The sequence below is a fragment of the Mirounga angustirostris genome, unplaced genomic scaffold (genome assembly GCF_029215605.1).
Source record: "Mirounga angustirostris isolate CCGP_5_RB_7025 unplaced genomic scaffold, mMirAng1.0.hap1 SCAF_10, whole genome shotgun sequence".
Lineage (NCBI taxonomy): Eukaryota > Metazoa > Chordata > Mammalia > Carnivora > Phocidae > Mirounga > Mirounga angustirostris.
Genome location: NW_026991718.1, coordinates 107,352,623 through 107,365,373, shown reverse-complemented (window position 1 = coordinate 107,365,373; position 12,751 = coordinate 107,352,623). Strand labels below are relative to the sequence as shown.

General features: G+C 34.5%; 1 protein-coding gene across 4 annotated transcripts in view; it reads right to left on the bottom strand.

Annotated features, from left to right (window-relative positions):
- The window catches only part of GPCPD1 (glycerophosphocholine phosphodiesterase 1), a 54,376-nt gene that overhangs the window by 23,161 nt on the left and 18,464 nt on the right, over positions 1-12,751 (bottom strand). For all 4 annotated transcript variants that reach the window (XM_045885419.3, XM_045885421.3, XM_045885420.3 and 1 more), the window contains exons 5-11: positions 11,014-11,089; positions 9,066-9,107; positions 7,156-7,279; positions 3,284-3,515; positions 1,460-1,622; positions 1,008-1,140; positions 27-81 (exon numbers count right to left, since the gene is read on the bottom strand). In XM_045885419.3, the coding sequence (XP_045741375.1) occupies positions 27-81; positions 1,008-1,140; positions 1,460-1,622; positions 3,284-3,515; positions 7,156-7,279; positions 9,066-9,107; positions 11,014-11,089 (825 nt within the window). The remainder of the gene's footprint in view (positions 1-26; positions 82-1,007; positions 1,141-1,459; positions 1,623-3,283; positions 3,516-7,155; positions 7,280-9,065; positions 9,108-11,013; positions 11,090-12,751) is intronic.

Here is a 12,751-nt window from a genome sequence, read left to right as displayed (position 1 = left end):
GTTCAAAAAAAGAGAAGGTCACTTACATGACTAGCAGCATTTCTTAAAGAAGCAATAGTATTTTCTTGAACTTTAGCAAGCCTGAAAGAGAAGAAATATATAGAAATACAGTTATCATCCACTATAGACAAGATAAAGAAAACAAATGTAATAAAGAAGCCAACTGGGGTGCCTCGATGGCTCAGTCGTTAAGCATCTGACTTAGGTTCAGGTCAGGATCTCAGGGTCCTGGGATGGAGCCCTGCTGACATCAGGCTCTGTGCATGGGGGGAGTCTGCTTGTCCCTCTTCCTCTCAAATAAATAAATAAAATCTTTAAAAAAAAAAGCCAACTATATCTTTAACAATGGAAACAGTTCAATATTCTCTATGCTGAAGCTCCTTCTGCCATCCCCAAATTAAGACTGTGACCATCACTTGGTGGGTATATGCATTTATTCCATAAATGCAAGCTCTAATGACTGCAGGTACTTATAAACTGAATATAAACTTATCCCACACCCACACATACCTCCCCAAGTGAGGTGACCACTCAAGGAAAACAATCTTTTGCAGTGGCATAAAGTAGAAGAGACACAGAGACTTGCCCCTTGCAATGGTGCCTCAGAGCACTTCATCCTGGCCGACCGGGGGAATGGGAAAAGGCTGACGACACCCAGCAGGTCGGCAGTATGGAAATGATATCAAGAACGGGTGAGGAAACCGAGACCCAGAGAGGGAAGCATGCCAAAGGTTGGGACCACAACACACACTGAGATTCAGGCTGCTTCCTGCATCAAGCTTTTCCTCGGCCTTCTCTTTTTAATGTCCCTCTTGGCATCAGAGTTCGGTAGATATTAGAGACACTGACCAGACAGAGTCTTACGAGTGAGTTAGTCTCTACTTAATTTAAATTACATTAAATCCCAGGTAATAAAGGGATCCTTTGACCTTTAGTGGGCCAAACCAATGGAACCTTATCATGCGCAAGCTACCAAATGCTAAATACCGCTCAAATATTCAACCTACTGAGCAGTTGTTGTAGAATTCCCTGCACCTCGATGTCCAACATCCAATGGTGTTCTCGGCTTCCAATACTTGGAAAATGAAGATTTCATGTCACAACTGTATCCTGGTAATGGCTTAATAATTATATAGTCAACTTCCATAGAAAAAAAGGGGGCAGAAATAAAGATAAAGCTGATTAAAAAGGCCACGATGAGCATTTAAATGGTATTTACGTTTAAATATCCCTCGAATCAACTTTATCAATCTCTATTAAATAGAAAACAAGTCAAAACTGATTCATAGTAAAGCTTCCAGAAAATTTCAGATGTCCCTTATTGCTATTGTAGTAGTTAATATTCCAAAAACAAATTATTAACTTAACGCCATTCTCAAAAACTCAATTTGAAGCTAACTAAAATTCGAACCTAACCTTTGCTCATTTATAAAGGGCCCTTCTGTTTCTCCCAGCTTACCTCTCACTTTGCCTATTGTTTTTCTGGAATTTCTGCTCATGATGGGAAGAGTAAGAATTCCAGCACTCTTCCCACTCTCGGCAATGGTGGATGATAAGAGGCACGCTGTCCCTACATGTCCAGGAAGGGCATCACCCTGAACTACATGTTCACTGAGATCTTCCTGAAATAAAAAATGAGGTTTAAAATAATCCACATTCTTACACTTCAGTATTTCCCATTTAAAGATCAAAAAACTCCCTTAAAATTAATTCAGAATCTACTGAGGAAGATCAATAATAAATAGGAATCAAATTTATATTCAGGTAATTTAGATAAGATTCTTTGTAAAATAAATGATACATTTTCTTTTAGTATATAATATTTTAAGATTTTATATGGTACTTTATTAGTCATAATTCTGTTGATTGGCGCTTCTGATCCTTTAACATGTATCAGATGAATTTAAAACACTGACAAAGTGTCTAAGTCTCTTCATATTCAAAGACTAAAATACACCTGTAGTGAGCTGTTAATGTGTATTATATTCTCTAAAAATGAATTACCACAGAGAACATAAAGGGATAATTAACTCTCTAGGAAACTGAATACTCATTTGGAGATTACACTGGATATTTTATCAGCCTAGTCTACGAATAAAATAGTATTTCCAAAACTGCTAAACAAATGAAAAGCAAGTTAGGACGTTTAAGAGAGTATTAGAAGATAGGTCCTTAAGAAATAAGGAAACATTCAACCAAAACCTCACATTTTTACAATAAAGTCTCACAGATCTTATTATTTGGGTAAGATCGAATTACAGGTTTTTTAAAAATAAAATTCTTTATTATAGCTTTTTGAAAGGAAACACTTTATATTTCATACAATGCAAAAAGCTTTTTCATACAAAAAGCCAGTTGCAAAGGCGATGCATAAAGGCATCATCAAATTAAATAATTCAAAGACTATAATGATTTTAACAAGTGTAACAAATGTTACTTGTGGGTTTAAATCCATCCTGTATTCCGCTATTTTCACAAAACTGTGGCTAGGTCTCTCGTCTAATGGAAATGGGAGTGGAAGTGCCAAAGAGTCAGAGCCTATGGAAAGCAGTACACAGAACCACTACCTGGGCAGAGTAAAGCGAGGACCTTAGCCAAGGACCCAGCCTGACTTATGAAGACGAGAACCCCTGAACGCCCCAAGCCAGAGGGGTCTCATGTTGAGTCGCAGGAGCTCTGGAAAGCTGGTAGCAGATTCTGAACAACCTGGCACAATCTTCATAGCAACTCTTTTTGTACATATTTATACTATCAAGCAAAGTTGTAAAAATGAGTCTGCTGTTAGGAATTCTTATTATAAAAATGCCTCAATAAACCACAGACTTCAGTCATGAGGAGGACTCAATCATGTTAGTTACACTGGGCGGCCCATCAAGAGTCATACGTCCACTCGTCCCTCTATTCTTGGAGGCTCCTTTGGATATTATTCATTTATATTTAGAATAGGCACAGGGACACCTGGCTGGCTCGGTCGATCACGCAACTCTTGATCTCGAGGTTGTGAGTACAAGCCCCACGTTGGTTTAAAAAAAAAAAAAAAAGAACAGGCACAGATATTAAGACATCTGGTCTTGATGTAAAACATCAATTCAGCTGAATTTTTTTTATAGTACTTGAGTCTATCAACTCCAAGTTTTTTAAGCCTGCTAAAATGTATAGACAAACATCTGAAAGGATGTATGAATCATGGGTTTACACTCAGACTAAAATAAAAATCAAAACATATAAAAATAAACCCATGCCTGCACTCTTTCTCAACTCCCTCTGTGAAAAAATTACTCACCTCAAAAAAATCAAATATTAGTTCCAGGTTATCTGGTTCCATTGTCTGTATGCTGTATTCTGTCCAACGATCGGGCTGCAAGCCATACCCACACTCTGGCTGTGAATGCCTGCACTTGAACTCATTGTCGCTTATTAAGGATATCTCTAGGCTGTTGGACATTTTGTGAAGAACAGTGGGAGATACCCTATCATCATCATCTTCTTCCAAGCCCTCTAGTGTCAGCTTTACCCTACACAAATGGAAAAAATAATGAAATGCAAAAAAATGGAAAAGGAAAACTTATACAAGTGTTACCTAAATGCCAACTTTAAAAAGTGCTCCCTGAATATGCTAATCCTTCAAGTAACAAAAATACGGTATTATACAAGACTACACATACTATTGGTTAAGGCATTAGTGTGTTTTATAATATACTGATGTTTTTATCTACATATACTTCTGCAAGGAACTAAAACAAGATAAATGCTCATTATGCCTAAGGTTGTTTTCAGTAACTCTTTTTCTATAGAACCATTACTATTATCTCATTTGTAACTGGCTATCTCAACTTCTTTTGAAAAGTCTCACAAAAGAATATATGTATAAAACAAGCACCAAACTGAATCATATTCTGTTAGTGTACATAAAAAGACTATAGAGTTGGAGGCTGTAAATTAAAAATTTTCACCTTTCTTCTACCTTACCACAGTGAGTCCAGGTATTCTGTGAAAAGTACATTATTAAAAAAAGATATACTGCATTAAATGTTTATTTGTATGCATGCACACTTTTTACATGTGTGTATGTATTTACATAGAAGTACTTTTTAAATGAAACAAACAGGGCGCCTGGGTGGCTTAGTCAGTTAAGCGTCTACCTTTAGTTCAGGTCATGATGTCAGGGTCCTGGTTTCGAGCCCCACATGGGGCTCCCTGCCCTTCCACCCGGCTCGTGCTCTCTCTCTTTCTTGCTCTCTCTCTCAAAGAAATAAATAAAATCTTTAAAAAATAAAAGAAATTAAAAAAAAAAAGAATAGTTCTGGATAACTGATTCTATTAGTGAATCTGAAGGAACATTCTCTACCAGGATATATGAAGAGAGATCACATTTGGACAGTAATAAATAAGCAATAAGGCACAAAGATAAAAATAACTATTCTGCTAACAGCAATGTGCATTTACCCCCCCCCAAAAAAATTCAAGTTTAAAGGGATTTATCAACAAATTTTAGTCATTTATGTTAAAGGTTTTCTTCAAATAGCTCTATAGTGGTTATAATCTGTCTTTCCACTTATTGATAGAGTCAACTGAAGGAGAAACTTGCTTAAAACTTGGTGATAATAAAAAAAAACAACAAACTTGCTGGTTCTTTCTCATTAGAAAGAACAGCATGTTTAATATTTTATTTAAATGCATAAGCTGGGGGCACCTGGGTGGCTCAGTTGTAAGCATCTGCCTTCGGCTCAGGTCATGATCCCAGGGCCCTGGGATCAAGCCCTGCATCAGGCTCCCTGCTCAGCAGGAAGCCTGCTTCTTCCTCTCCCACTCCCCCTTGCTTATATTCCCTCTCTCGCTGTCTCTCTCTCTCTCTGTCAAAAAAAATAAATAAAATCTTTAAAAAATAAATAAAATGCATAAGCTTTTGCTAAGTTTTTAAAGTCCTGATATTCTTGCAGATCAATTTATTTCCTACCTCATGGAGGTTTAGTTTATCACTAAATACGAATTTGGGGGGAAAAGGTGGTCAGAACACAAATTTCTAGTTATACACAATTTTTTAATAGTTTATATTACTATTATATATATTTTTTAGTAATCTCTACACCCAACACTGGGCTCAAATTCACGACCCTGAGATCAAGAGTCACATGCTCTTCAGACTGAGCCAGCCAGGTACCCCATACACAATTATTTCAGTAGCAATCAGTTACTTATTGTAGAGTCCACCAAAGTTTGGTTATACAAAAATATTCCAATTTAAGCCTGATTAACACAATAATATATACTAACACTCAAAATAACTTCTATATAAACAAGAATGGTATAGGACTCAGTATGCATTTGCAATCAGAAATTTGCAAGCAGAACCCAACCATTAATTATCTATTAATTTCTTAACTAAAGTCAAGAAAGAAAAAAATCTTCATAAGCCTAACCAACCATCTGGTTTATCTTTATCTTCTACAGTCATCCTTATTTTAAGGTCTTACTCTTTTTCTTTTTTTTTTTTTTTTTTAAGATTTTATTTATTTGAGAGAGAGAGAGAGAGAGCACAAGCAGGGGGATCAGCAGAGGGAGAGGGAGAAGCAGGCTCCCCGCTGAGCAGGGACCACAACCCAAGTGGAAGGCACGCGCCCAACCATCTGAGCCACCCAGGCACCCCTCAAGTTCTTATTCTAAGAAGACACTTTACAGCTGTAACACAATTTGTTTCTTTTCACATGTAAATAAGATTCAATTATGTTAAACACACTCCACCCCAAGCACAGAGCCAAATCTCACCACCATGAGATCAATACATGAGCCAAACTCAAGAGGCTTAACTGACTGAGCCACCCAGTCTGCCCCTCCCCCGCCCCCCAGCTGGGGGGGGTGGGAGGGTTCATGTGGGTGCTCTCTCTCTCAAATAAATAAATAAATAAATAAATAAATAAATAAATTTAAAGTTTAGAAGAAAAAAGGGTTCAATTATGTATGAAAAAGGCCTAGATACGCTATGCACAAAGATAAGGTACACCCAAAACCTTCCACTTCCTCTCAGAACAACCAATGCAAAGGACTGTGAAGTGTTACTCACCCTTTCCCTTTTTAATTTTATGACTGGGATAAGTACTACAGTATTTAAGCAATTTATGGGTTATTACCTGCAGTATCTTGTAAGTTTTATGACAAAGACACTAAGTATTGTATTATTAATTACTTCAGTTGCTGAAAATGGCCCTTTCAACCCAGCCCTGACATTTTGTCAGAAAAGGATGCCTTACATACCAAGACTTACAACTCTCAGTCCGTAAGTTATAAAAACTCAAATGACAGGGCTGCCTGGGTCATTGAGAAGCCAGCTCACTTAAAGGTATGTATGATGACGTTACAGAAAAATAAAGTTACTCACTATGTAGTTATTTACACAAAGCTTGAAATCTATTCTTAATATAGGAGTAAGAAGAAACTAATCTGGAACTGCCATGATCACTGCTACCTTTCTTCATGAAATTTTCATTTTCAAGCCATAGGAACACTTTAGAACACCAAAGTATATTTCCAATAATCATTTTTCTCTGTTTATACCATTATCCCCTCATTTAGCACAAATTCATTTCTGTCATATCAATTTTAAAACAAACTATTGCTACACTAAGAAATTTTAAATGGGGGCACCTAGGTGGCTCAGCAGGTTAAATGTCCAACTCTTGGTTTCGGCTAAGGTCATGATCTCAGATCATGGGATTTCGGCATGGAATGTGCTTGTCCCTCTCCCTCTGCTCCTCCCCCAGCTCACATACATGCTTTCTCTCTCTCTCTCTCTCTCTCTCACTAGGCTCTCTCTCAAATAAATAAACACAAAATCCTAAAAAAAAAAAAAAAAAAAAAAGAAATTTTGAATGGTAGAAACCACAAAGATACATACACTTGGAAATCACTTATCTATATAGAAAGAAAATTTTCTGGTTTCAAATTTAGCAATTAATACTAAGAGAATTCCAGTTTAACTGGAACAATCTGAGTCAGGGAAGCAGTTCACTCTCACAAGACCCTTCAATAAGAAAATATAACACCTATAAGTGTGTTATGTTCTTAATTTATACACTTAAAGGCTAAAAACAAATGGGTCAGAAATCTACAGCATTAGTAAAAATAAGTAGCCTAAGTAACAAATACACATGGTCATACCTAAATCTAGATTTTTTTAATTTTTTCTTTGTTATTGAGACAGGAGGTTTTTCAGAATAATGCAAACGTAATCTTATTTCAGTCTGACATGTCAGCCATCCAGAATCCAGAGTTTCAACACCATCTGGCAGAGTAAATATGAAGAACAGTAATTATTATACATACTTTTTTGAAACAATCTAGTTCATGTTCACATTTTAATATACACAGTTTATGTATCACTGGAACTTCTCTCCAAAGCAAACACACAGGTAGTCTTAAATTTATCACTCAAAAACTTTTATATGAAGTAGGGGGGAAAAAAGTTCAATGTTAACAAGCAGCCACATTTAACAACTCAAGGAAATTAAAATTTCGTACCGAGTCCATTATCGAGGTAATAGCATCAATTTCTGAAAGAATACCACATTCCTCACTGGCTCTAACCTAGCGGTTGTTCCACGGAGGGCCACTGTCACACTTCCAAAGCGTCATTCATATGAGCTATTCAGCTGAAATTAGTTCTACCACTAAAGCTGGAGCTTGAGACATGAGAAGGTTAAGAACAAAACCGTGAGCCAATTTTTTATTCTCGCCTTATAAGTTCTAACATAAATGGCAGGATTGTGATAACACTGTGTTAGCATTATTTAACTTGAAGTTTCCTGCTAACATATGTCATAAAATGTTCATAAATACCAGAAAGCTGTCAACTGTTTTGGACCTAACTTTTTTATCAACAGGACTTAAAAAAAACCAGAAGTTTTTCTCTTTAGGTATAACTTTAAAAGTTTCAATAATTATCAAATTTTAAAAATAAAGAGAAACCACCATCCTCTCTTAATTTTAAACTGTTCTCAGAAATGGACAAAGTTGGAGAGACGGTTTTCCATCCTGACAGCTAACTAAAGCTGAGTTTAAGAGAACTACAAAAGAGGAAAGAAATGCCTGCCTTTGTAACTGCATAGATATTAACATACAATAGAGGAATATGATGTCATGCCTTACAGTTAAGGACATGAGAAAGCTACTTCTCCATCCAACAAGCTCTCTAAAACATGTAGCATAAATACCATCTTTTGTAAATAAACAGAACAAGACTCCAAAGCACTAAAACTAAAGCTATGCAAGTATTTTAGACTACCTTATAATGTTATATAAATAATCCCAAATAAAATTAAGGAAAAGAAGCTTAATTCCTATCCAAATATTGCCAAAGCATGTACATTTCTCAGGTGCATAAACATAGGCACCTAGTATCAGCAATTTATCTCTGGTTCACAGTCAGTGCAAGCACACATTCTGCTCACCCCCTTTATATCTTTGACTTCTATAGTATATGATCTAAAATAAAAATGCAGCTCTAGCATGATAACACTATTCTACTGTGAGAATTCCAGTCACCGAAGACAACGTGAACCCTCAGGATAAAGTATTTAGTGAAGCAGAAAAATAAATGAATGCATGACATTTTCAACATACTCAGAAGTAAAAGGATTGTCTATTCTACTCTAAATTAATTGTTAAAGTCTCAGGAGAATTACTGGAACATTTTGCTCAATCTGGATTTTACTGTAAATGCATATACACACAAAATGCACAAACCTAGCCTAAGAGTTTAGAATGTTTAGAAACATTAATACTAAACATAAGGGTTAAAAAGTGATGATATGTTAACAGTTACGTATATTCTTAAATTAAGTATATTAATTCATACACCTGAAGTCACCAGTGAAAAACCAAAAGGATAACATTTTTTAAAGCTTAAGGATTATACTGGAAACTATTATTTAACAGAATGTACTTGTTTCTTGGATCTAGTCTCTATTTTCAGTGTCATACAGTCATATTTCCCTGTGCTGTTTCTAATGAAATGTAAGGTAACATCTCAATCATATCAGTAAAAATTGTCAAAACTAAATCTCACTTACTGTGGATTCCAAATTGTCCATCGTCAATAATAATTTCACTTTCTAGAATTGAAGGAAAATAAAAAAAACAGTTAAAACTCATGATGTATACAGAATGAACAACTGAGAAATTACCTACATTAAGGATTTTTAAAATATGAAATCTAAAGTTTAAAAGCAGCCCAAAGTGAATAAGCATATTTATTGTAGCCCTCAATCAAGAATTCCCTTTTAAGGAGGTAATCAAACAGTAAAAGTTCTTACAGACTTGGTGATGATTCGTGGTGTTACAAGGAAGGGAAAGAAGACTCCTCAGAGAGGTGCTCTAGAGGCCCTGGAACAAACCTCTACACCCACCAATTTATGAGACAGGCTGCTGGACAACAATATCTCCTGGTTGATTTTTTAAACCAAAGGTCTTGGCACAATTAAAATGCTTATTCTTATGTAGTGCATATTCTGAACTTATCTAAAATGTAATTCTCCTCGAATCCCAACTATTCTCTATAGCCAGCTACAAGCTTTAGAAACAGCACAAACTTACCTGTATATACAGAGCTGTGAAGAACTACAAAAAGAATAAGTGCTAGCACATTCCCTTCTAACAGAAATTTCAGCTAAATAAGAAAAGCTGGTAAGCCCCACCCTCTTCAGTAAAACACTAATGATCTTCCCTGCTACTTCCTTTCCCAGTTTAACTTTAAATATAAGTCTGAAATATTTGTCAAAATAGGTGTGATAGTTCCCAATAAAGATTCTTGGTAGATTTCACGCAGCTCTTAAGTTTAGAGGTTATGTTTCCCAAAAGCATAAAATTAATTTTTAAAAGACCAGAAACAAACATCCTACTTCTCACAGTAAGAAAATATATTTAACTGCAAGATGCTTCCAAACGCAAATTATTTTTTAAATGTTTAATACCTAATAATTTCTAACCTCAGTATGGGACTATTGTAATTCTAAAGTACACTACTCATGAAATTTCTAAATATACTATCAAAAATGTACTAAAACATAAAAAGAAAATCCAATAAAGAGGATGGAATGAAATATCTGTTTAAACAAGACGTGTCCTTGCCACAAGGTAAAGCAGGATCTCTCACTACTTTCTAATCTAAGATAGCTACTAGCAAGCCATTTAATATCTTTAAATTCTAATTTTCTCTAGAAACTAAAAGATACAGTTCTCAGCACGAGTGAATATACAGATGAGTCCAAGTGGGTAATTTATGTATATGAAATGAACTTCAAATTTTAATCTCCGTATGGAAAAGGACATTTAAAAATACTTGTATGAAGAGAAATGCCATTTTTTGGCACAAGAAAACTGAATGATGTTTTAGGGGAAAAAAAAAAAACAAAAACAAGAGCAAAATAAAACCAACTATCTGAGTATCAATTTTAACACAGCCAGCAGGTATTTAAGTAAATCAGGAAGAAAATATGTACGCTACAACCAAGAAATTTGAATGCATTCATACAAGTTTAATCAAGTATTTACTAGTTAAAAAAAACCACACAGAATAAATAGGTTAACTTATTCTATTGCTCTTACTAAATTCAAAGTTAAAAATTTAAGAATCTGTTTTGGATTAATTTTTTCCTCAAATGTTCTCTAAGCTCTCTGAGCAAGTAATCAAATAAAGCTGTGGATGCTCAGTCAAGAATAATGCTATTTTACAAACTTTGTTAACTACTCCAAATGAAAATAAATATTCCACAATAAATTAATCTAATCCCCCCAAATAAAAATAACTTGGCAAGCATTTCTAACAAAGTTTATGAAGAAAGGCAATTAAGAACTGTTTAGTTTTAAAAGATCCATGATATGCTAAGTGAAATTTGCAGTACTGACAATGCATTGACCTTAAACTTTAGAATAAAAATTTATTAAATCCCACTAAGCCATTGTGCAGCATATTAGTAACTTTATGCATATGCCTCAAACAGATGCAGTTAATGCCCATACCTAAAGGGGTTATTGATCGTGGTTGTAGATGAGTCTCCCACTTGTGAACTATGACTTGGCATGGACCACCGATAGTCTGCAATTTAAAAGTTAAACGTCTGCAATAATTTCTTATATCTTATTTTCTACCCATGACTCCATTAGATGTTTGTGGCCTAAATCTTATACTAAATATGAAACCAAAAGATTCATCTTGTTATTTATCAATATTATATGTCAAAAATCCGGAATGTACCATCTCACAAAACATTATGAGTGCTGGAAGAAAAGGACAGTGAGGCAGTAAACAGAGAAAAAGGAGATGAAACTGGCAACATAAAACCATCTTAAACCCTTTCTTAAATCTGCCTACGATACTCCAAATTGTTTTAAAGAAATTTTCGTATTTAGCTGATGTTCTGTTCCCATAAATTAAAGTTAACACCAAATATACTTTATGCTTGGTTGTCAGTGGTCAATGAGGTATTATAACTGAATAAAGTCATCTCAAATAACTCTCCAAGTGTTTGGGAAAAGCCTATACTCTATGATAGTAGGAATAGTAGGTACAAGTACTTCAAGATCAATGATCACAAGGAACTAGAGGGCATAACAAAGTTCTTTATTATAGTAAGTAAATAACAGGAAGAACATCAGATTTCTTGTATCATAGTAACCAGTGTTTCTAAAAAGCACAGGAAAACCCTAAAAGAAAGTACATGTGCATGAGTAAATTTGAAGAATAAGTCTGACAAAAAGGGAACTACCATCTAGTCTTACAGTTCATAAACTCATACATACTTCTAATAGTCTTCTGTTATCAAGTCCTCTTACTAAAAGGGAAAATAAAGCTTTCTATGTTAACATCTACAGCAATTTAAAAACAAAAATGAACTATCAACTAAGATTCCCTATGTACACCTAAAGGACTAACTACTAACTAAATGCTTCCTAATTTTCTTCCAATTATTAAAAAAAAAATTGACTAACTTATGTGCCGAAACAAAACCGTTAAATAGACATTTTAGAAGCAAAATTTCAACGGTAACCTTACAAGGTATTTTACATTTCTCTTCACATCTTCAGAAAACATTTTAATAAAATACAAAAAAGCAAAAAGAAAACACAAAAATCATTCATTATCACACCACTTAGGGATAATCACTATTGATATTTTCATACATAATCTTCAAAAGCCCTTTTCTAGGCATATATTACATACTCTTAGAAAGCATAGAACATATAAGCTTCTCTCTATATATTGTGTACACCTTTAGATGGTATTAAATACTCTTCTGTAATCATTTTACAGGTTTCAATATTGATTAATAATAAATGTGCCAAATGATAATAAACGAGTATGAGACAAATTAGGCACATTAAGTAATTAAATGCAAGAGATATTCCGCTACTTAAAAATAACCAGAGATTGAAATCTTTTTTAAAACTTGCAAACTTTTGAACTTTGAAAATTAAAATAGCATTAGATATTCATTCAAATCATACAGCAAATGGGATAAGATAGCAAATCCTCATTTTCTCTAGCTGAATACCTCCTTGTTTTAAGGGTTCAACTTATGAGTTGGCAGACTGGGCAGATGTTTTAAAAAAATTTTTTTTACTGTGAAACCGCTCATCTTAAATATAATGAATTTCATTTCCTTTACACTAAAAAAAAGGGAGATACATTTAATCCTACATCTGCTAGATGTTTTTTACTACGACTTTCCCGTCACATTTTTTTGAATTTGTTTCTTAA